Raw genomic sequence first — 22,876 nt, forward strand, 5'->3', positions numbered from 1 at the left:
ACCTTGAACCACATTCGCTGACAAGGCAGACGCACTGTGAGCAATGAGCAGTTGTCAGTGGGACGGACACACCAGACAGACATTTTAAAAACAAATTCTGATCAGCTGAATATTAGCAAAATTAGGGGAATCTCACAGATCACTGTTGATTTCATCACAAATATTTGATGGAAAACTTTTACAATATTTCCGGATGCAGTAGTTTAAAAAAGTCACGTGTTAAGAGAAATTAACAAAGGAAGAGGCACTCAAGATTTTTAGACTGCTTTCCTGAAAATGGAGAAAAGTTTAATTTCTTCATACAACTACAGAGCAAGGACACCAATTAGGAAAAGGAAAGGACAGCGAAATAGAACACAGGCCATCAGAATGTAGACATGTAGAACAAACCATGCCATGCCACAACTCCTGGCACAAACCACACCACGATTCCTGGTACCAGTTCTTTTTTGTTTTTTTTTAATGTCTTTTAATTTATTCCTGTGAACTATAGTGCTCTTAGGAGACTAATGGCTTATATAACAAACATGCTTTTAAAGGCTGTGACACAAACATACAAAAGTGGGATCACTCTGTGACACCATGTTGAATATACATTGTTTTAAACTTTGTTCACCAATGCATGTTTGGAGTGTTTTTAATCTTATGCAAACATTAATGGCACTTGGGGGTATATAGCTTCCTGAGTTAAACGCTGCACTTTGCCACACAGAAGTGGGCAGGTAAGGTCACAGACTTTAAAACAGCAAAATACAAAGCAAACTATTTACATGACTGAGGAATGATTATAAATGTCAAAGGCAAGAAGAACTTTTTGATAAGATAAAAACATACAGTTACTAAACGCCAACAAAACTGAGGAATCATAGTATGTTAAGGTAAAACCAAAATTAATGCTTGTAGCACTCAATATCTCAAACCTATGTATCTTTAAGAACAAATATATGTCTTTGAAATATTCAGTAAAGATTAAAAGTTGATAGCCCAGAGTCCTTATATATTAAAAAAAAGAAAGAAAGAAAGAAAGAAAAAGCTGAGGACGAAACATCTCTCTCTCTCTCTCTCTCTCTCTCTCTTTCTCTCTCTCTCACCATCTCCCAAAAGGTTAGAGCCAAGCTCCTGGTTGGAAAAGCAGAAATGTTACATCCCCATGGGTTAAATGCAACAAAATCACCAACACAAGCATAAAAGAAACTCTGTCTAAATGATAAAGATTTGTGCCAGACTGTTTATCTGCCTTATAAAAGGCATTTTAAAGTTATAGTCACCAAACACTGAATCTGAAAAATGTTTTACAAGAAGTGGTAATTTCTCTTTGCTGGGAGCCACATGACTGGAGTCTGATTTGTGACACCCTATAGCTATAAAACTATAAAACTATATAACTATATAGTATTTTATATATATATATATATAACTATATATATATATAGTTATATATAGTTATATATATAACTATAAAAGTAGTAGTTTTGCAATTTTTAGCAAAGTACATTTAAGTTTTATACATCAAGAAATGAGAACCTTTGTCATTTGACAGTGTCCTTTTTACTAAAAAAGAGCCACATTTTCAAGAAGCTTTTTTGTTTTCCAATGTCCATGTTTTAACCGATCTAAAAGTATTAAGTGCATTTTATACTTACCATCATTCATCATTCCTTTTGATTCTTTAAATGCTAGGGATTAGTGACAAGCAAAGCAGGCAGTTAGTAAGGTTACACAGTTAGAAATCATTTCTAAATAAACAAATATGCAAAGATATGCTAACTAGTCTACAACTCTACAGCCAAATTAATTGTAAAGCTATCATTTTACTACGTAGCCTTTCTGTGGATCATACCCACAGCATTCACAAAGCAAACAGACTCAGTTGGGAAATCAGATCTAGGTTTACAAAGAAAGAAAGTGAGATGCTTTGGTCTCACTCTGTGGCAATAGCCTGTATCTTTCTAAAATTTGTAAATCAGAAATTGGAAGTAACTGGGATCCTTCTCTACTAGGGGGTTTCATGCTTCATCTCAGCCAGTACCAAAAGGCAATGATCCCCTTGCCCAAATATCACTTGGTTAAGGTAAGCAGCTATTTAGACACAGAACAGTTCATTTTTCCCACAGGTGAGAATATTATAAAAGCAGTACTCGTAATTCTTGATGAATAATCAAGAGTAGAGATGGCAAGGCAAGAGGAAACGAGGAAAAATACCTAGATTCCTCCTAAGGCATAGATGGGGCATTCTAACTGGATTGTGGGCCAGTTCAAATTACGATCTGGTAAGGGATTAAGAGTGAAACAACCACATACCATTAAGGGGTTCCTCTACAGCTTTCTGAAAAATATTTAAAATATATTTACATAGAAATATAATTTGTTATATCCTTTTATACTAAAACTTATATATGCTAATATTTAAACTAGGTAGTAAGCAGTAAATCCTACAGTCAAAAACAAACAAACAAACAAAAACTATATAAGGCTAGAAATGTTAAAGCAAAGCTTTCCAAGTCCGGTTAACAGTTTAATAACTGTATTATTCTCTTAAATTTATTTTTTCTAAACAGAATTTCCAACTTCACCCCTCTCAGCTCAAGAAAGTCTAACTTCTAAAAATACTGAAGCACAAGCATAAATAGCGACAACAGAATAAGTAATACAGTGAAGAGGTGGGAGCAAAACAGAGTAACCAGGAAAGAAAATGTGTTGGGATTTACAGGTCCAGCTGAGTTGCTGGCCTCTTGTGACCAATGTGGCTATAGCACCAATGTTTCTAGAATATACCCCTGTTGAAGACACACATGCCCACCCTGCCTGCCCTTTAGGCACATTGAGGCTTGTCAGGCTTAGAAGCATATGTGACCTCCACCTCCTGCCACAGACAGAAGACTCTCTTTGGCATTCCAGATAAATCTATCATCACTCTGTTATAGGAAGCTAAGTACAATATAATCCTTTCCAGAGCTTATCTCCCCAAAATAGCTCTTGGGCCTGTCCCTGTGAAAAGTCTATGTTTATAAATACGTTTTTCTCTTCATTTATGCCCTCTTAAAATTACTCCTTTCTTGGAATTTTCTCAGATGGCTTAATAAGGTATCTAAGGTACAGTGAAAACTTAAGCACAGTTTTAAGGAAAAAAAATGTTTATAAAACATTTGTATGGGAGGGGATCGAATCATTACTCCAAATAGATGTTTTCAGCAATATTTACATTTATTTTATAGATTACAATTTTTAATGAACTCAATTTAGTATAAATTCCTCCTCCTCATTTTTAAGCTTGAAGTTGTCATTCTGTGTATGCACATCCAATGAATCTAACAGGTAAGGTGATATATTGGAATCAGCTTCCTTCCGATTGCAGAGACAATATAGCTATTATTCCTGCTTTCCAGTTCTGGGTGTGAGAAGTCAGTACAATCTTAAGAAATCATTTATTCCATCCCACTGATACTAAAATGACCAAATACAGGTTTCAAAACAGAAATGGACCCATTCATGCAACGGTCATGCAATGACTTCAACATTCTCTTAATTGATGTAACATTAAACAGATAGCAAAATATCTCAATTATCAGTTTGTCAATATAATCCCTCAAATGATCATTCACAATTCATTTAATATACTTTAACTTACCCTAGGAGGTTGTATAGTCTTCTGATTGGAAGCTGATATAAATAACAAATAAGAATATAAATTTAATAAATGAAATAAACTAAGGCAATGGGTAATGTTTAATTTTAAGATAAAATGTTCAGGGCTAAAACTAAAGGTGCCAGAGATGTTAGTGAAAGAGTCCCAGCTCTGATAATCTATTCAAACATGCTGAATATTCTTGATTATATACACTGATTTGAAAAATGAAGCAAATAACCCACCTACATCCAATAATAAACACATTCTCTCGTTTGTTCATGCCATCTTTCCGCCTAATCAGCCACTTGTTACACTGCTTGGTAGGAAAACGCTGTCATTGATGTACCCCTGCCATGGGCTCTCCATCCTCCTTCGTCTATCTACCCAGAGTGTGGACAGAATGTGCCAGAACTTGTCCCCGCTACTCCATCTCCTTTAGCTCACTGCTCCGGTTCCTTACAGCTCAGTCTCTCTCTCCACACCACCTCTTGGGTCTTTCCAGTTTCAAAGCTCCAAATAGCTAATAAACTAAAGAAAATATTCAGATAGCTGGGAGTATTCCTCTATGTATTTCTTCTTAGCTTTCCGAGTTGACTTTTTCACTGCTTCTAAATGGATGCATTAATGAAGATGAAGGAATATAGGACATGAAAAAAAGTGACAAAAGGGAAAAGAATACTCTAGTTGGGTAGGGAAGAAGAGATAGCTTCCTTATAAAAAACAAATGAGAAGGCCGGCCGCAGTGGCTCACGCCTATAATCCCAGCACTTTGGGAGGCCAAGGCGGGTGGATTTCTTGAGCTCAGGAGTTCGATACCAGCCTGGGCAACACGATGAAACCTTGTCTCTCCCAAAAATACAAAAATTAGGTGGTGCGGTGGTCATATCTGTAGCCCCAGCTACTTGGGAGGCTGAGGTGGGAGGACCACCTTCTAACTGGGAGGCAGAGGCTGCTGTTAGCTGGGGTTGCGCCACTGCACTCCATCCTGGGTGACAGAAGGAGACTCTATCTCAAAAAAAAAAAAAAAAAAAAAAAAAAAAAAAAAAAAACAAATGAGGAGGCTGCAAGCAGCTAAAGCAAGTCCTAAATACAGAATCAGAGTCCTACAGATGGAAAAGGTAGAACAGAAGCACTCCATGAACCACTGAGCAGGAGGGGGATCCTACTGAACAGAGAAGTCCATTCCACTGAGAGCTGGACTAGACGACAGCACTGGATTTTCTCAGCATCAGATTGGGGCACGCCTCCAGGACTGCTCTGTGTTCCTTACTATGTATTCACCACCACTGCACACCAGCACTCTGTCAAGCTTCCAAAGCTGGCAGGGAAAAGGGTGGGTCCTGACCCAAGGAAAGCCAGTCTGTGAGCTAGCCAAAAGCTAGTGAGTCTTTCTCAAACAGGAAAAATGGCAACGGACTGGACTGACAGGTTTCTCCCTGCCACTGGACTCTAAGGAGAAACAGAAAAAAGACCAGAAAGTTGGCGGTGGGAAGGGAAAGTGAAAGAGAAACAGAAAGGCGGCCAGGACGAGCTCAAAGCTGTGGGTGATAAAAATGGTCTGTGAGAAGACAGGAATAGGATAAAAAATGGGGGCATACAGGAGAGGATGAACTAACTAGCCAATAGGCAAAGAATCAAAGACAGAAGAACTCAGTAACTATAACTGACAGGAACATCATCTTACTCTTGCTGCTGAGAGGGCCACATGATGCTTCAGTTCTTAGAGATGTAACAGATCCTTCCAATGCCTAGACTATATACTGTCCCATCCCTGTGAGGCCCAGTTACATATCTGAGCTCATAGGAGTCCGGTCTCTGTTGGTGCCATGGGCAGCTTTAAATAAACCTCCCTTACTGTGGAGGCACCTGAGGGAGTGATTTGGTCCTTGCATCCAAACGAGAAGCCAACCTTTTTGTAAAGTGGAATGGAGTAAAATGGGTTGGGATGCACCACATTTAGCAGCCTCCCCAATAAACCAAGCAGAAATACAGAGCTTTATTTGGGAACATCAAGATAGTTACATGTATATACAACTGACTTCAACTAAACCATGCATTGTATCTATGTTCTACAAAGAAAAAGAGAACTAAACAGCTATCTAATTCTCTGATAGTAATATGAAAGGTCAGAGAAAAGGTTTTAGAGTTACATTTTTGAGCTCATAAAATTTATTTATCAGAATAAACATTGCCAGGTGTGGTGGGCACATGTATGCAGTCCCAGCTATTTGGGAGGCTGAGGTGGGAGCATCCCTTGAGCCCTGGAGCTTGAGGCCAGCCTGGGCAACATAATGAGACCCTGTCTCTAAAAACAAAACGAAACAAAATAGAATATTACTAACTGCCAAGTAACTCCTTTTCTTCCCTAATAATGTGTAAAGAATAGTTTCTAGTTCTAAATCTCAGATCCAAGGGATGTCACATTTGGCCAGCCCATTCTGAAAAAAGAGATCTATGAAGAACAGTACTTCAAAGAGACATCAGTCAGTTATTATCCCTCTAAACATTATAAAATCAGTGTAGAAATTAATCTCACCTGAGTTAATTCTCTCCCATATGGATATAACCCATGTGACAAAAGAGTGATTATGATTAAGCTTCTGTTACCATGAGCCTAAGACATTGACAGCCATATATATATATTTTAACCACAAGCCTTAAGCATTCCATATAAGCTTACTTGCAATGCTTCTTGATTTGTTCTTCTCTCCCTGAAACATCTGACTACATGCCATAAATATATTTCCAGGGTTTACATTTTTCAGAAGCATTTTTTCTACTGATGCCAAATTTACCTCTCCTTAAATTGAACAAGAAAATATCTGAATTTATATATGAATTTATATCTACATATAGATATAAATTCTACTTATATATTCTGCATCTGCATCATTCTAAAATATCTGGGTACAAATCAATCTTGATTTTTACCAAAACACTATATGACTTTATACTGAACTAACTGATGATGGCTCTAAAAAATGAGTAAGTGTTGACCCTTATAATTACATAAACGTTCTGCACAAACAACAAGCCCAACTTTAGTGAGTTTTGTTAGTTTCTTGTAATCTTTTCTGTGCTTTCACATTAAGTCATTGTGCCCAGTCCCTTGTCTCATCTTATAAAATTAAAATGCTTCCAATAAAAGAAAAAATTCCACCAGTTTAAAGAATTAAAGAATAGAAAGTGAATGTCACTTTCATAGAAAGTTGTAGAAAGTCAAAGTCCTACTCTTTAAAATAATAATTAAGGCTACAAATTTAAAGTTGGAAATAAAAAATATAAAAGTTAAAAATCTCACAGCAACATTAACTTCTTCTTGAAGAGAAAGCTTGGATTTTTGACTATCTGAGGATTTTGCTGCATTTTAGTCAAAACACAATCATTTGGCTTTTCTAAAACAGAACATGTGCAATGAGTAAAAATTATTTTGGAGACACTTAAAAGTTTTAACTTCCTAATATGAATGCTCAAATTTGCAACCTTAATGTTACATAGATTCAGATTTACATAGTCAGATTATATAAACAAATCATAGGAATGTTCCTCCTAGTCTACCAGGTTATCTAAAGAGCAATTTTCCTGTACCTTGTCTCTTCTTGCCTTTCAACTGACCGTAGGTGTCCCTCTGAACTCTGGCATCAGACAAGTTGATTCAAAAAGTTAATTTAGGATACTATCAATAAAATTAGGATGCTATCAATAAAACTGCACTAAATTTAAACACATAGCATAAATGTTAGCATATAGCATACTTATATGGTAACCTATGACAAAGAAAAAATAATTTGGGGTACTTGTCAGGATTTGAGTCAATATCAGAACAGTGACAGGTGCAGTGCAGTGATTTCACAGCCTTCTTAGGAATGTAAGTGATGGAGAAGGCAGGAGAGTGAGGTTAAGAGGGTGGCAGATAGACAATGCTTAGTCTACTTGAGGCATTGTCGCCAGACCTGCTGCCAACTGTACTGAAGATCATTCTTTGCTAGATATGGAAAGGATGGGAAGGCATGGGAGTAAAAGGGAGTATAACCCAGATAGTGAGGAAAAAATAAGAGCGCTGCACATCAGCCAAAGGCATCTAATACTAGAGTTGTGTGGATACGGAAAATCACACACTAGTCTCAGACATTCGTGGGAGCAACAACACCAGGAGTGTCATCTTCAAGAACAGACACATGGTGATTGGAAGATATAACAAAAATAGAATACGCATCAACATTCAAGATGTTCACTGTAGGTACCACATGAATTCCATTCTGCTTTAGATATCTCATTGTATTTCATGGAGTTATGTGATATGAAATTAGAAAATCTTACTGAGCAACACCTAGGACTTATGAACTCATGTGTTAAAGATAGGTAGATTTTGGAAATATTTTAATTACTTATCTAATAAGCATTAATTAAAGAAAGACACAGAACATATGACAGAATTGAATTCAATTATCAATCACCAAGAACCAAAGTTCAGAAATAAAGGCAACTTTTTGAAACTATTATGTAAGTCATATGAGAAACTATTTGACTATAACAATTCAAGTTTTGTATTAATTTTTAGAAACACAGACAGCAAAGTTTACTTAAAGCAAAGCAGAAACACTATTTTTTAACTCCATTAATTTATAACTTTTGATTATTTTGATAGATGGTTAAGGGTTTGTTTTATTTCATAAATTAAAAAATAGTGATTTTTTTAAAAAGGGAAACTAATATAAATTAGATTATTGAAAACATCTTGAACTTAGGTAAGATAACATGAGTTTCAGGCACAATTAAAAATATCTCTCTGTGTGCACACATCTCAATAAAAAGTAAGAATTTATGCAGAAACCTGTTACTTGAAAACTGGCAGATTAAATATAAAAGTTAGAAACAATGAAATGAATTCCATACTTATTAATAATTGATTTTAAAAGGAGTAAAAGCCTAAATTTTAAAACTCAATGTTTTCATTATATTGGTTTTAACTAGATCTGTTTTAAAGTCGTGCATTAGAGGTCACTGCTCTTTAAATTAACAAAAGTGATAGATGTTTAATTTTAATTCCTATCTAGGGGTGTCTATGTCTCCAAGAAAAAAGAACAAGTGACAAACAGGTCTCTGCAGGACAGCTCTATCACAGGAATACTGGAACAACTGAAAATCCTTTTCTATTACCTAAAATTGATCCTCAAAGATCGGGTCCCCTTTTACTTAGTGTAAAAAGATAAACATTCTAAAATACATAAAGCCATATTCTTTTAAACTAGTTTGTAACCCAAATTTTTCATTAATCCTATATGTCTTGTACCCTCTCTAATTACCCTCAAATCATTCCAATTGTATTTTCTCATTTTTGGTCCTAAACTGGAAGAAAAAACTAAAAAGCATTTCTAAGTGATATATCTGAAATTACTGGCATAGGCTAATGAAAATAAGATTGACTTACCCACAAATTTCATATAAACTAGTCCAAGTAATTGTGCTAGAGCTAAGATACTCAAACCTGAAATCAGAAGAGGGCCATGCATTGGTATACACGCTGTAAAAACAAATAAAATTCTGTATTAGAAATGCATATGAAATAACTCATTTAAAAAAACAGTAACCTCAAGTTTTAAGAGAGTAATTATTCTAATGATCAAAAAACAAAAATCATCCATATATGTTTATTATTCACTTAGCCAGTAAAATGACTACAAATGATCATAAGAACAAAGCACTCCTTTGTATAACACTTCCCTTATCATATCAAGAAATGAGGACTAGTGTTTCAAGTCTAAGGCTCCAACCAATTGGAGCCCAGTTATTTTAAGAGTTCCTCCAGAAATACAGGCCTATCAGTTTGGGTGCTAGAACAATCAGTCACCAAGCCACATATACAGTCAATATCCTTGTAGCAAGGAGTAAAGCACTATTCACATTGGGGTAAATTTAGCTCAGAATGCTAAATGCTGTCAAGTATATGAATAGACAAAAACTCTCATTTATTAGTGGCGATAATGCAAAATGGTACAGCCATTTTGATACAGGGAGTTTGGCAGTGTATTATAAAATTAAACATACTTTTAACATATAATCCAGCAATTGCACTCCTTGGTATTTGCCCAAAGGGAATTGAAAACTTATGTCCACACAAAAATAGGTATGTGAATGTACTTTCCATTCAATTTTGCCATGAACCAAAAACTGCACACACAAAAAAATCAAGTCTATATATTTTTTAAAAGAGAGAAAGAAAAAGAAAAAGGAAGAAGAGCTCTGTCCAAGAGTAACTCATATTAGGTCTACAGAAAGGTGACTTACCCGCAATACACAGACTCAGTCCAACCACAGCGAGGACATAGGCTATCACCTGAATAACCAATATGGCAATGACGAAGGAGGTTAATCCAAACGCTGGAGGAAGGAAAAGGATGTAACAGAAGTGTGTTGAGCGTATTTCAGAAACAATCATTTCCACTTGCATTTGGTATAATCAGGGATCTCCTAAGACCAAAGTCTGACTCTGGAGTTCACTGTTTGATGGTAGATATTAGTCCAGTGATCTAATCCTTCCACACATTCAGCTCCAAATTCACACATTCAGCAGCCTTTAATTTTCACAGTCAGCTAAGCTGGACTCGCAGTTTTTATCCTAAATCTTAGAACAATGCTGCTTTTACCACACTTGTGCATTTTACAGTATGAATGGCTATTATGAATGGCTTCTCCACATGCACACAGAATTGCTCTTGTTGAGAGAACCATTATGCAAATATGTGACTGGAAACATCTTACTCTCTATCTTGTACATCTCTAGATCTGTCATTTCATAACAAACTAACACCTTTCCAATGTACAATAAGCCAGGGATAGGCTGTAAGACCAAGTGTTAAATGTGACTCTTTAATAATAATAACTAAATATGGTAGTGATCTACTTTCAAAATGCAGTGAAAATGATACCGACTATAGTTTGAATACCCATACCATCTTTTAAAACTACACTGTTAAGGTTTGCTAATAATAAAAACAAATATGGGGAGCCGCAGTGGCTCAGGCCAGTTGTCCTGGTGCTGAAAGAGGCGAGGCTCTGTGTTCGAGGCCAGCCTGGGCAACATAAGAACCTCTCACTCACTAAAAATTAAAAAAAAAAAATATGTTTCTACTATCTGTGATTCATAATTCCATTTCATAGAACCAGTCTTCTTAATGCAGAAGCAGAAGCTTAGCAAAAGAAGAGAAAGACTGTGTTTAACATCTATCTACTTCTAACTTCAAAAAACTGAAATGAGAATATAAAAATAATCATTAAGAAATTATATGGCATAATTTAAAATTATGTTGATTGGCATTAAATACATATGAAATCACTTTTTACAAAATAGCTGACCTAGAATAATCTTAAAATTAACATGAATGGGAAAATGCACTAAGAATATCATGAAAAATCTTTTAATAAACAAACTTTTATTGAATCGTAAAAAAATTATATGAGTATTTTCACCAAAACTGCTGTTTTTTTCAATGAAAAAGGTAGGCAAAATCATACTGTAACAACAAATACTCACCTGTACTAAACACATAGTAGTGAAGTAATATTAATATCCCTGTAGAAGTCACAATTAAACCAAGTCCAGTAGCATTCTTTAATGAATATTCACCTGTTAATAAATCAAAACATTTAAAATATTTTATTATATACTTCCTAATCTTTAGGAAGTTAAAGTTAATTTTTTAAATGTACTAATGTAAATTCTACTCCTAACAACTGTGAAAGTTTTAAAAATACACATATCCCTGAAAACCTCGCACAAAATTAGTGACTATTTTTTGATTATTTACGACCAAACATAAGACATTTAAATTTCAACATGCTGAAACCTTGAGTTGGCTCTGCCTCCTTCTTAACTAGCTTACAGAATTCCAGATGAGAAATTGTGTATTCACCTTTTACTATTCCCTTCATTTGCTGTATTCAGTATGTCCCAAAGTCAAATCAATTGTTCTTTTAAGTTGTCTTCTGAATTCACCTCCCTCCTCCCGCTGTCCTCACTAACTTCAGATACAAATAGAGCTGCCAAGCCCACGTTCCTAAACATTACACCTGTACTACATTCTTCTCCAGAAACGATGGGGTGCTATAGTTATCAGGCTGAGTCCCAGCCTTCCTTTATATGTGCTATGTACCCTCATTTCCCACTCACATTCCCATCCCCCAAAAGCAACTGCCAATTTCCACAGACTTGATTCCCACAGTCATTTCACTTTCATGTCTTGGCCAATGAAGTTTGCCTCTGTAGTGAGTTGAATGATAACCCTAAAGTTATTTCTACCTCCTAATCCCTAAAATCTGTGAATATTACCTAAGGCAGCAAAAGTGCATTATATGGCAAAACATACGATGAAGTTAAGAATCTGAAAGGAGGAGCTTACTCTGGATTATAGGGGTGGGCTCTAATTCCAAAGATAATGTCCTCCTAAGAGAGAGGCTGAGGGAGATTTAACAAAAATAACACAGGTGAAGACACACAGGAAGGAGGAGGCAATGTGACCAGATAAGCAGAGGGTGGAGTTATGCTACCACAAACTAAGGAATGATAAGCAGTCATTCTTTAGCAAATTCCAGAAGCTAGAAGAGGCAAGAAATTGATTTTTCCCTAGAGCCCTGAGAGGGAGTGTGGCCCTGATGACATCCTGATTTCAGACCTACAGCCTCCAGAGTGGTGAGGAAATTTCTATCGTTGTAAGCCACTCAGCTTGTGGTCATCTATTCCAACAGTCCTAGGAAACCAGTGCATCCCTCCTCACCTGGGAACACACTCATCCACCTCCTGTGTTCCTGCCTAGGAACGGAACATCTTACCTGGGACGAAAAGAATGGCTCCAACAATGACAATGACAGTGATCGTCAGTCCAGCAACAAGTAAAGCGATCGTTTTCTCATCCATACCACCAGATCTATATTTAAGTGCTTAAAAGAGAAAAACAAAGAATTACATAAACTCAATCACAAGTGAAGCCATTTTAATAACTTGTGAGGTACACAGACAAACTGACAAAAGTACTGTAATGTGATAACTTCTGAGGAACGACCCTTCGTATCGCCACGTCACTCCACATCTCTCTCACAAGCAAATAGTTTCATGGCAGTATAAATACGGATGGTGAATTTGTAGGTGATGCCTTATTTTCCTATGCTAACAAATGAGGATCTATACATCAGTCTTTCTCATTGATGTATTACTAATATCTTGAACGAGATAAATCTTTTGGGGGAGGGGGACACTGCTCCGTGCAATATAGAATGTTCCTTGGCCTCTACGTACTAGATGCTAGTAACTACATGCCAGTTACGTCAAACAAACTGTATTTGGATATTGCCAACGTCCCCTGAGGAGTAAAATCACTCCAGACTGACAAGGCAACACTGATGTACATAATACTAATGGGAAATAACGGGTTAATCAACAGTATTGAGAAAAAGAGAATTTTGTTCCACCTTATATAAAATGAATAAACCATCTGGAAATCTAGTTATTTTGTTTTGAAAAAAAAAAAAAATGACAGAATGAACACTGGGCAAATTACACCCTTGTGAAATCCTGATGAAGAAAAAAGCTTAAGTTGTTCCACTAAAATATTTTAATAAAAATAAACTGCAAAGATGCAACAGGATTCATCATACATGTTATTGTTTCTGCTGCTAGCTCTACTGTCAAGTAGCTCATACCATCTCTGAAAGAAGAATGGAACGGATCAACCTGCAAATATTAGTTCTTTTACTATATGTGGATCTTTTAAATTTTGGTTAATATTGAAATTGATTTTTTCACCAAGAAAGTTGTTTAAGGTAACCTAAAAGAAAACTGAGTAGCAGAAAGAAACAGCACGTGACTGAAAAGCTGCTGTGTGTCATCCACATAGAGATATTCTCCATGCCAGTAATCAATGGGTGACTGTCATGACAGGGAAAATATTTTAAATGTTATATTTAGCATTCAGTTTTTTTCTTCTACAATGACAAACATTAAATAAAGCAAAAACAATAAATAAGCCCCTCAATGATCATGATTAAAAATCTCTATTTAAGGTATACGACAGGTACCTAACGATTTTTGGAATTTCTACCTACCCATACTTTAGATTATAACCTCAATTTTAGTCTCTTTATGGGGAGATGAGACCTAAGCAACAAATAACCAACTTATTAATGTGGATTTCAGTTACTCAGTTGAAGAGAAGAGAAATCCACATTAATCAGAAAACATTCTATGGCAAGTTCCCCAAGTTTTTATTTGATCTGTTACTTCTGCCCAGCCCTGGGACTTAGGTGTATAATACTCAGTCATATCCCTGCCTTCTTCTAAGGCACAGAGTTCTCATAGCTTCCCTATTTTCTAGGCTCAAACGCTGACTAGAATGAAACTGAGTGTATAGGTCACAAAAGGCACATACGCAGAAAAAGAAATTTTCTTTAGACATATGTCTTATTTTCCATTTTAATCCCATATGTAGTTATCTAAATAGAGCTTGAAAGTTCTACAAAGGGTTATAAAATAGAAGCTGTTTCAAAAGCACCTCACAATCAATCAAACATTCACAAGAAACTCTTTCAGGTTTAATTCAATGCATAAAAGAGCTACTAAGGGCCGGGCATGGTGGCTCATGCCTGTAATCCTAGCACTTTGGCAGGTCGAGGTGGGCGGATCACCTCAGGTCAGGAGTTTGAAACCAGCCTGCCTAACATGGTGGAAACCTGTTTCTACTAAAAATACAATAAATTAGCCAGACGTGGTGGCATACACCTATCATCCAAGCTACTCAGGAGGCTGAGGCAGAAGAATCACTTGAACCCGGGAAACGGAGGTTGCAGTGAACCAAGATTGTGCCATTGCACTCCAGCTTGGGCAACGAGATTGAAACTCTGTCTCAATTAAAAAAAAAAAAAGCTACTAAGAACAAACAAAAATTTGCCTTAGAGTACAGTATAATTTCATGCAAAAAGGTTGACTTATGTACTACTACTTTTTTTTTTTTTTTTTTTGAGACAGAGTCTTGCTCTGTCACTCAGGCTGGAGTGCAGTGGCACTATCTCGGCTCATTCGCTGCAACCTCCGCCTCCCAGATCAGGTGATTCTCCTGCCTCAGCCTCCTGAGTAGCTGGGACTATAGGCAGGCACCACCATGCCTGGCTAATTTTTGTATTTTTTTTTTTAGTAGAGCCAGTGTGTTTCACTATGTTGGGCAGGCTGATCTCAAACTCCTGAGTTCGTGATCTGCCTGCCTTGGCCTACCAAAGTGCTGGGATTACAGGTGTGAGCCACTGCACCCAGCGACTTATATCCTTCTTAACAAAAATTAAGAGTTTGAGTATCATATAAAATTGTTCCTCTCTAGGCTTAGAGGAGCTGTTATAAGAGAAAATAGTGCGAATAGTAGCAACAAAAATAAAACATCACGAAATACTACCATAGACAGGGTTCCACCATAAAATGCTGTGTCTCCCCTTGAGTATAAGTACACTATATATTAGAAGTAGCTTTAGTTCCTGTTGACGAGTTCAACTACTACTTATTTTCCAGGCCACCTTAAACTTTTCCTTAAATTAAGTGGCCATTTCCAACAAATATACATGTTGAAGATCGCAAGTCTGAAAAAAATCTGAAATCCAAACACTTCTGGTCCCAGGCATTTTGGATAATGGACATTCCACCTGTCTCTGTGGGATCTACTTAAATAACCACAGGCAATGAAAGAGTTTCTCCAGGCTTTCTTCAGTGATTCTTCAGAAAGAGTTTCTTTTGGTTCATTTTCTTTGCTCGTATAGCCACATTTCAGCAGATACCATGGCAAGTGTGGGGTAGGTATCTTGTTGCTAGCCCAGTCATCAAATTTCTCAGTGCAGCGAAAGGGCAAGGAATTTGATATAGATGCCGTAGAACCCAATAACCTCAAGGACCTTTTATTGATCTTTTCTTGTTCTTCAATAAGTGGATTTATCCTTATTTATTGAATTTATCAAACATTAAGTGCAACAAAGAAAATAAATTTAAGTAATTCTCCACTTAGCATTAAGATAAAAATAATAAAAATAACTTAATGTGTCCTTAATAGCAGGCTCTTATCAAATTTCCTAGTATGATTTTCAGACTGCTAGGCAAGGCAATCTATGTAATTTAAAAAATCTGCGTGCTTTTAAGGATTCTCCTCAGCTACAACTACTGAAATCAATACACAAAATAAAGTACATGAGAAATAATAGTATTTACATGCTTAACAAAAACTTATAACTGTAGTGCTCAGCCTGACACAGGAATACCAATTATCAGGGGAGACAATATAACATTTTTGTGAACAAATCAGATATTCTAAAATTTTCTTTTGTATGTTCTATAAAATAATTAGTAACCAAAAGCAGGCTACTTCTCGGAAATCTGTTGGGTTGGTTCATTCATTTGTTCTACAAATATTTACCATGTACCTATAATGTACCAGACCCTTTTATTAGTCTAAATCAAGGAACAAGTAGAAGATTACTTAATCTAACAATAATTGATTGAGCACTATCCATCTATACGACAATCATGATTTTAAATGCTGACAGTGAACACTAAAGGTTTTCCGATGCTGTGACCAATATACAGCACATATAAGATAAAATGCGGGTTGTGACTGATGAAATCTAATGAAATTACCAAGTCAACTTGGGGATGAAATCAAATCTATCATGTTGAGTTTCCATGATACCCCAAAGACTGGATTTGACACACTCACATAGGCCCACAGAGACTGCAGTCCATCCAACAAAACCCAAAACCCAGGAATTTAACACCTGCCCAAAGACATGACATTGGAGGGATGGGTTAGTAAGCAGAGAGATAGAAAGGCTTACCAGGCTGATGCGTATCAGACTAAGAATAAATCATAAGGAAAGATGTGTTTGATTTCATTATTATAGTGCTGTTTTCTGATAACTCTAGGAAAGTAATTTTAGAATCTTTTTGGTATCTGTTGAGCTATAAATGAATATTGTTTTCAGTGCAGAACAAAGCATATCTGACACTTTTACACATAAAATTACAATTTCATTTTTAAAATTATTTAAATTTAAAATACTATTTTTCAAATATTTAATACACTTATTTAACATACACATGCACACACAAATGAAAGCTTCTGAAACTGGTACTAGAAAAAAAAAAAGAACATTAATACCAGTTATAAACTGGTTACTTGCCAGAAGGCAAGTTAAATAATTTTAAAATAAACTCTACACATGATCCAATTTGCTCTGATGAAACAATTTTGTCACAATGAATACTGACTAGACATCAGTCTACAGGACAGAGATAAAAGAGCCTGGGCTTTGCACATCAAGTACTTTGAACATAAAAGATTAAAGGAGAGGATGTCCAAGAGCCCAAACTTCCTTTTTTTCATTATCAACTTTCCCTGGCTTGTGGATGGTTTTTCAGTTTTAGAGTATATGGAGAAAGTTGCGATGTCTCGATTTGGAAAGGGTCAAGGGATTTCTACAAAAGAGTAAAATGCCGAGCTATAGATTTGCTCAATTCCTCCTACAATAAAATCAGCACATAGTCACATTATTTAATAACAGAATGTGATCATTATATGGACAGGACCAAGGGAAAGCACTGGGAGTTCAAGATTATTGAATAGAATTCACAGTAAACTTAATAACAAAGTCTTATTATTAGGGGCCATCAACTAGATCATAGAATGATTCTTTGTGATAATACTTATTGTAGGGATATTTTACTTTCTCGGATAGAAGTTTCCTAGTCCAAGTTACAATATGTCTTCACTTTTTCAGATAATTTTTCTAATATAGGAAGAAATTTCCTGTTCCATTACTTATTTTAAATATGATTTCATGGCCTAATTACTTTCATTATTAAGCTATCCTCAAGTCTAAACTCAAGGACTTAGCAGGATCTCAAGGTAGTGCAATGAGAACTTTTTTCCTTGAATTTTCTAACAATGCTTTCTACAGGAACATCTACTCAAAGATGTCTGAGCCGTAACCAAAATCTCTGTGGAATAATCTTGAGCAGGGAGGGGAAAGTTGAAAAAAAATATTAAAGATGCCTAGAATACAGTTTTAAATTTGAAACCAATTACAGCAGTCCTCACTTTGCACTGTTCTGATATGAATTCCAGTTACCTTGGTTTAATCAAATAAATCCCCACAAACAGTCCAAATTTCAATTACTTCAATATATTAACTAACTGCATAAAGTACGACTTCACTGCTATTTCTTCAGTTCACAAACAATTATGTAAATAGCAGATGTCCCATCCTGATCAGGGATCAATCATGTCACTTCTTTTGAAGACTGCTAGTGACTAATCACTGTACATCTGCTATTTAGGTCATACACAGACAGCAAAGTATGGATTTTTGTTACCTCCTTGTTTCCCAGTGATAAACCCATGTGACATTGTATAATGGATAAATCAAAAGAGGAAACTAGGCAAGAACGATGAAAGAGTAAAGAAATAAAAACTGACAAATGCTGGGTGTGAAATCTGAATAGACCATACATGGAAGAGAAGAAACAGCTGATTATGGAAATGTTGACACTACTGCTATGCAAGAAACTCTAGAGACGAAGCTAGAAGAACTCAGTGAAGGTGGACTCACTGACATAAATGAGGAAAGTGAGGAAGATGTAACAAAAAGAATAAAGATGTCCCAGAGGAGGTGACTGGCAATAAAATAAGCTTTCAACATTGAAAAACATTAAAGGAATTCTTTCATGACATTGAGAGTGCAAAGGATAAAACGGTAGAAACTGATCCAAACTTAGAAAGGGGTATGACAATTCACCAACTCATAGAAGAGATGCTTGCACTGTATCTAAAGTTATGCAAGAAGAACATACAATGTTGTTCAGACTACTCTTGATAACACACTTTCATCCTCGATGTCTCTAATGATTTAATTCACCACATACTAAATACTAGCTTTATTATTTTTAATTTCCCAATGCCACCATTATTGATAATAACAGAGTTTTTAAGGTTTTGACAAAAAAAATTAAAAGTGATGGAACAATACAATAATAGTTTTTCCCAAGCATCATGAAGATTGCTTTGCAGAGTTTCAGCTGACATGTCATGTTTATCGTCTTGCAGTTTTGTGCCTGTATAAGACAAAGTTACAAAGGCAAAGAAAGAACAGATAGGCCTATCTCAAAGAATTTCAAAATCTTAGCCAGTTCTTTACATACAGTTAGATTTTAATCCTGCAGGAACTAGAGAACTAGGTGGCCAGCACTTAAAATGTTACCAAAGAGTGAGAAAGTAGAATCCTGAAAATCAGCCAGGAACTTAATTGTCAGTAGAGTGGCCAACTGTGAGTTGGTGTAGTTTTCAGAACACAAAGTGTGTGACATGCAATGCTATCAGTTAAGGCTTGGTGTTTCATTCTAGTCATCTCTGAGCTGTTTGCTAAGCATATAGATTCTGATTAAAAGTTCCTAAGTTAAAGCTAAGTTAAAGGCGAAGGTATTTAGGAATATTTCCCTGTAAGAGAAATATTTGAAACATGGTCCAGGGCTCACCAAGTCCTGATTGGAGGACTTAAGAGTCTTCTTGGGCTACTTCCTCAGTAGGACCAATGGCATCCTGAGATACCACTCAAGATACATCTCCGGTATAAAGAGACTCTTTCTCCTCAGACTGAGCAAGTGAGAGCATAACCTGCTGTCTTTACTGAAAGTAAGGTCCAGGTTTTGTCTTGGACCACAAAGACTTACATGCAGATCTGAAAAAACCACTGAGAGAAATCCCCTGTTGCCAAGTACAGACCATAAATGGTAACCAGGAAAAGTTAAGGTGAACTAGAACTCTATAAAATAAAAGTCATGGGTCTGAGTTATTATGAATATTTTAGGGGCTTTACCATACTGGATCCTAAAAAAATATACGTCTAAGCAGGTGGAAAATAGAGGTGCTATTTCTATTTGGTGGAATGCTCAGGCCGTCAGCAGGAGGCACTAACAGAAAAGTTAGATTCGGATCCATGACTATCTCGAAGACGTGACGAGGCACAGGACGTGCATACATACATGTCTCCCTGGCTGCAATGACTTAAATGTGGGTGCTACAAAGCCAGGGCAATATGTGCATCACACCCACATTTCAGGCAGGAAGTTTGGTGCCCAGCAATCGGTAGGCACCCTGTCACTAACTATTTGCAGAATAAATAAATAAATTAGGTCAACATTTTATTCTACTAATAGCTTTTATCTTCTCAGTATTATGTGCTTAGATACAGGTTCACCTTTCATGGAAAGAAAATCCTCAAAATAAATTCAAAACAGGGAGGCAGTACAGTGCAGTGGTAAACAGTACTAGTTCAAATCCCAGTACTACCGAGAAACGGCTGGGTGATCGTGGGCAAATTGCCTCATCTATCTGGGCCTGTTTCTTATCTACAAAATGGGAGAAATAAATGTCATTTCAGATACACGGCACTTTGCACAGAACCTGTCATGCAGAGCAAGAGCTCCACAAATGTTTGACTACTATTATCAACAACACCTTTAAATATGAGTGCAGGCTGGGTGAATCAAGTATAGACATACCTCTCCCATGTACATAAACACACATCTACCTGTTTCAAGATGAGCCAAAATAAAAAATTCCCACAAAATATTTCTTTAGGTTTATAAGCACATTCCTTAAAATACGACCAGAATAAAAAATATAAAAGGAAATATTCCACCTTACTAACACAAAAATAAAAATTAAAATAAGATGCTTTTCACCCATCAAATTAGCAGAAATTTCAGAGTTGTAATATCAGAATTATAACTAGGTGAAAGACAGGTATTCTCATCTGCAATAGTATTTGATACAAATGTTTCAGGAAAACATTTTGGCAGTATGTATCTAGAGCCTTAAAATATCTCTGCCATTTCCAGGCTTCATATCTTTGGATGAGTTATTTTCATAGTATCAAAAAAAATTGGAAACATCCTTAAAATCCATCAGGATGAGAGTTAAGTAAATTATAGTGCATCCACAAAAGTAGAACACAGGCAGCTATAACAAGATTTCTGAAGACATGGGGGAAAATCAGAATGTACAAGTATGTAAGCTGTATGAGTCCATTTATGGTTATCTTTTTTTAAAAAAAGATAACAAAAATGAATAGAAAACAACAGAAAGGGAAATAGGAAATTCACCAGAATACACCAATAGTTTATTTCTAGGTTTGGGGACTACAGACAAGTTTTTTTTCTCAATAATTTCCTACTTTGTATGAAGTGTTCCAAAGTGATATGTATTACTTTTTTAAGTCAGAAAAAAATATTGTAAAGCTCATTTTGTAAAAATACAGCCAATAATAGATTTACTCCTGGTTCATTTCGCTAAAAATAATGTCACCAATGATAACATCTGGAGCAGCAAATATTCATCAAGCCAAACTAAAAAAAATCTGCACTATATGAAATAATTTCATGATCTTTAAAAAAGGCTGTTCCCTGCCCAAGTCATATGACTTAACCCTCAAAGCCTGGCTCTGTCAATATGGTTAAAAGCTTCCCCTAATATCACTGATGTCAGACCAGGTCTCGATGCTATGCCAGTCCTTTTCTTGATAGAAAAGACTAAGAAATTCTAAGAAAATTTCCAAAAGAAGTCTAGACCCTATCTTGAAAGTAAAAGTTGTAAAATGTCTTGACAGCTGCCACTGCCACGCCTTTCCTCCCCCTTTTTTCCTTTCAGACAAAAGTGAAGAACACTTCTGAAATCACTAAGCATTTCCAGAATGCCATACACGAGAAAAGCGCTTAAAACATATAATCAATCAGTCATCTTCCTTCCATGTTTATACATCACCATAGATATACACAGCTTAAACTGCTGAGTAAAAGTAAAATTCATAAAATATACAATAGGCCAATCCTCTTGCAATATTTTACTAGCTTTTGTGTGTTTAAAGGTTGCAGAATAAATAAGCATTATTTATTCCTTGCCTATATAAATATTTACTGGTCTTAAGGGTGCTACAAGGAAAGGAGTAAGTCTTACATTTAAAAAGCTTAAAAGTTTAGACTGTTACCTCTGAATTGCATTAATTTTGTAAATTTTCTTTACCAAAACATGAAAATATGGTTGACTATAAACATTAATCATAATGCATACTACCTATTTGCCTACCAATGACAATTATATTTTGTTGATGTTAAATCTAGTGCAGCATCAAGATCTGCCCTCAGAAGTCTGGTTATGTTACTGTTATAGGAAAGCAAGATCAAAGAACACAATTCTCTGGTGGCTGCTTCTGTAGAGGCTGAAGAACTGCACAGAGAGGATGACAAAACACGGTTCCAACTGGTTTTCCAAGGGTGAACACATGCAAACAGAGAAATTCAAATTGGGAAAATAAAAAGAGGGGAATCTAAATGCTCCAAAGTATAACATCCTATCTTAAAACTGCAGGCTGTCACCATCTGTTTACCAAATAACATGTGTATGTAGATGTTCCATGAATATTAAACTGTGACATGAGTTTAAAGTGTTGGTGCTAATATTCCCATCGTTCATTCTTAAGAGATTTTTTAAAAACACCAAATGAAAATCACCTTCTTAGGAATTAAAAGTGAACTGCAGCAAAATGTGGGTGACAACATATACTTCAAGGAGACTACTAGTATTCAAATGACGTACTCATATTTATCATACTAGCACTTTTCCTAGTACAACTTTAAATATTTCATTGATAATGCCTCCAAGAAACAACTATATCATCACTGAAGCGAAAAGTAGAAATAATACTTACTTTTAATACCAAACTGTCCCCAAAACAGGAGTATAGCAAAAATTGGGAAAATAACAATGAGAATATTTTCATTTGGAGAAAACCATGAAACTGGGGAGGAAGAAAACAAAAGTCACAATTAATATTTACCATAACACTTTAAATCCAGCTAACGGACTATAACATATGCTTTATCATGGAGATGGAAAATAAAAATAATTAAAACTATGGCCTTATTTTTACATATATTTATATATACACACATATACATAAAACAAATTACCCATATAATGTACTTACATAAATTTTATTTATGAATAAAAACTACAGTTACTTAAGCGTTTCCCCTATTTTTCCTAACCCATGTTTCACGGGAGGAGGTAGTGCAGCACAGCAGTAGCTGAGAACAAGGCTCTGTGGCCACACTGCCAGGGTCTGAACTCAACTCTAACTCAGCACTCTGTGGAATCATGATCACGTCCCCAC

At 35.8% G+C, this 22,876-nt stretch overlaps 1 protein-coding gene across 7 annotated transcripts in view; it reads right to left on the reverse strand.

Moving 5' to 3' along the window:
* Positions 1-22,876, reverse strand: part of CD47 (CD47 molecule) — a 48,208-nt gene that overhangs the window by 4,388 nt on the left and 20,944 nt on the right. For 2 of the 7 annotated variants that reach the window (XM_021669072.2, XM_021669087.2), the window contains exons 3-10: positions 22,412-22,501; positions 12,458-12,565; positions 11,163-11,255; positions 9,917-10,009; positions 9,060-9,152; positions 3,629-3,660; positions 2,302-2,326; positions 1,644-1,676 (exon numbers count right to left, since the gene is read on the reverse strand). In XM_021669072.2, the coding sequence (XP_021524747.2) occupies positions 1,644-1,676; positions 2,302-2,326; positions 3,629-3,660; positions 9,060-9,152; positions 9,917-10,009; positions 11,163-11,255; positions 12,458-12,565; positions 22,412-22,501 (567 nt within the window). The other 5 variants (XR_010341984.1, XR_002478257.2, XM_021669073.2 and 2 more) reach the window with 5 other exon arrangements.

The sequence above is a fragment of the Aotus nancymaae genome, unplaced genomic scaffold (assembly GCF_030222135.1).
Source record: "Aotus nancymaae isolate 86718 unplaced genomic scaffold, 86718_ANA_hifiasm-v0.15.2.pri h1tg000011l, whole genome shotgun sequence".
Taxonomy (NCBI): Eukaryota; Metazoa; Chordata; class Mammalia; order Primates; family Aotidae; genus Aotus; species Aotus nancymaae.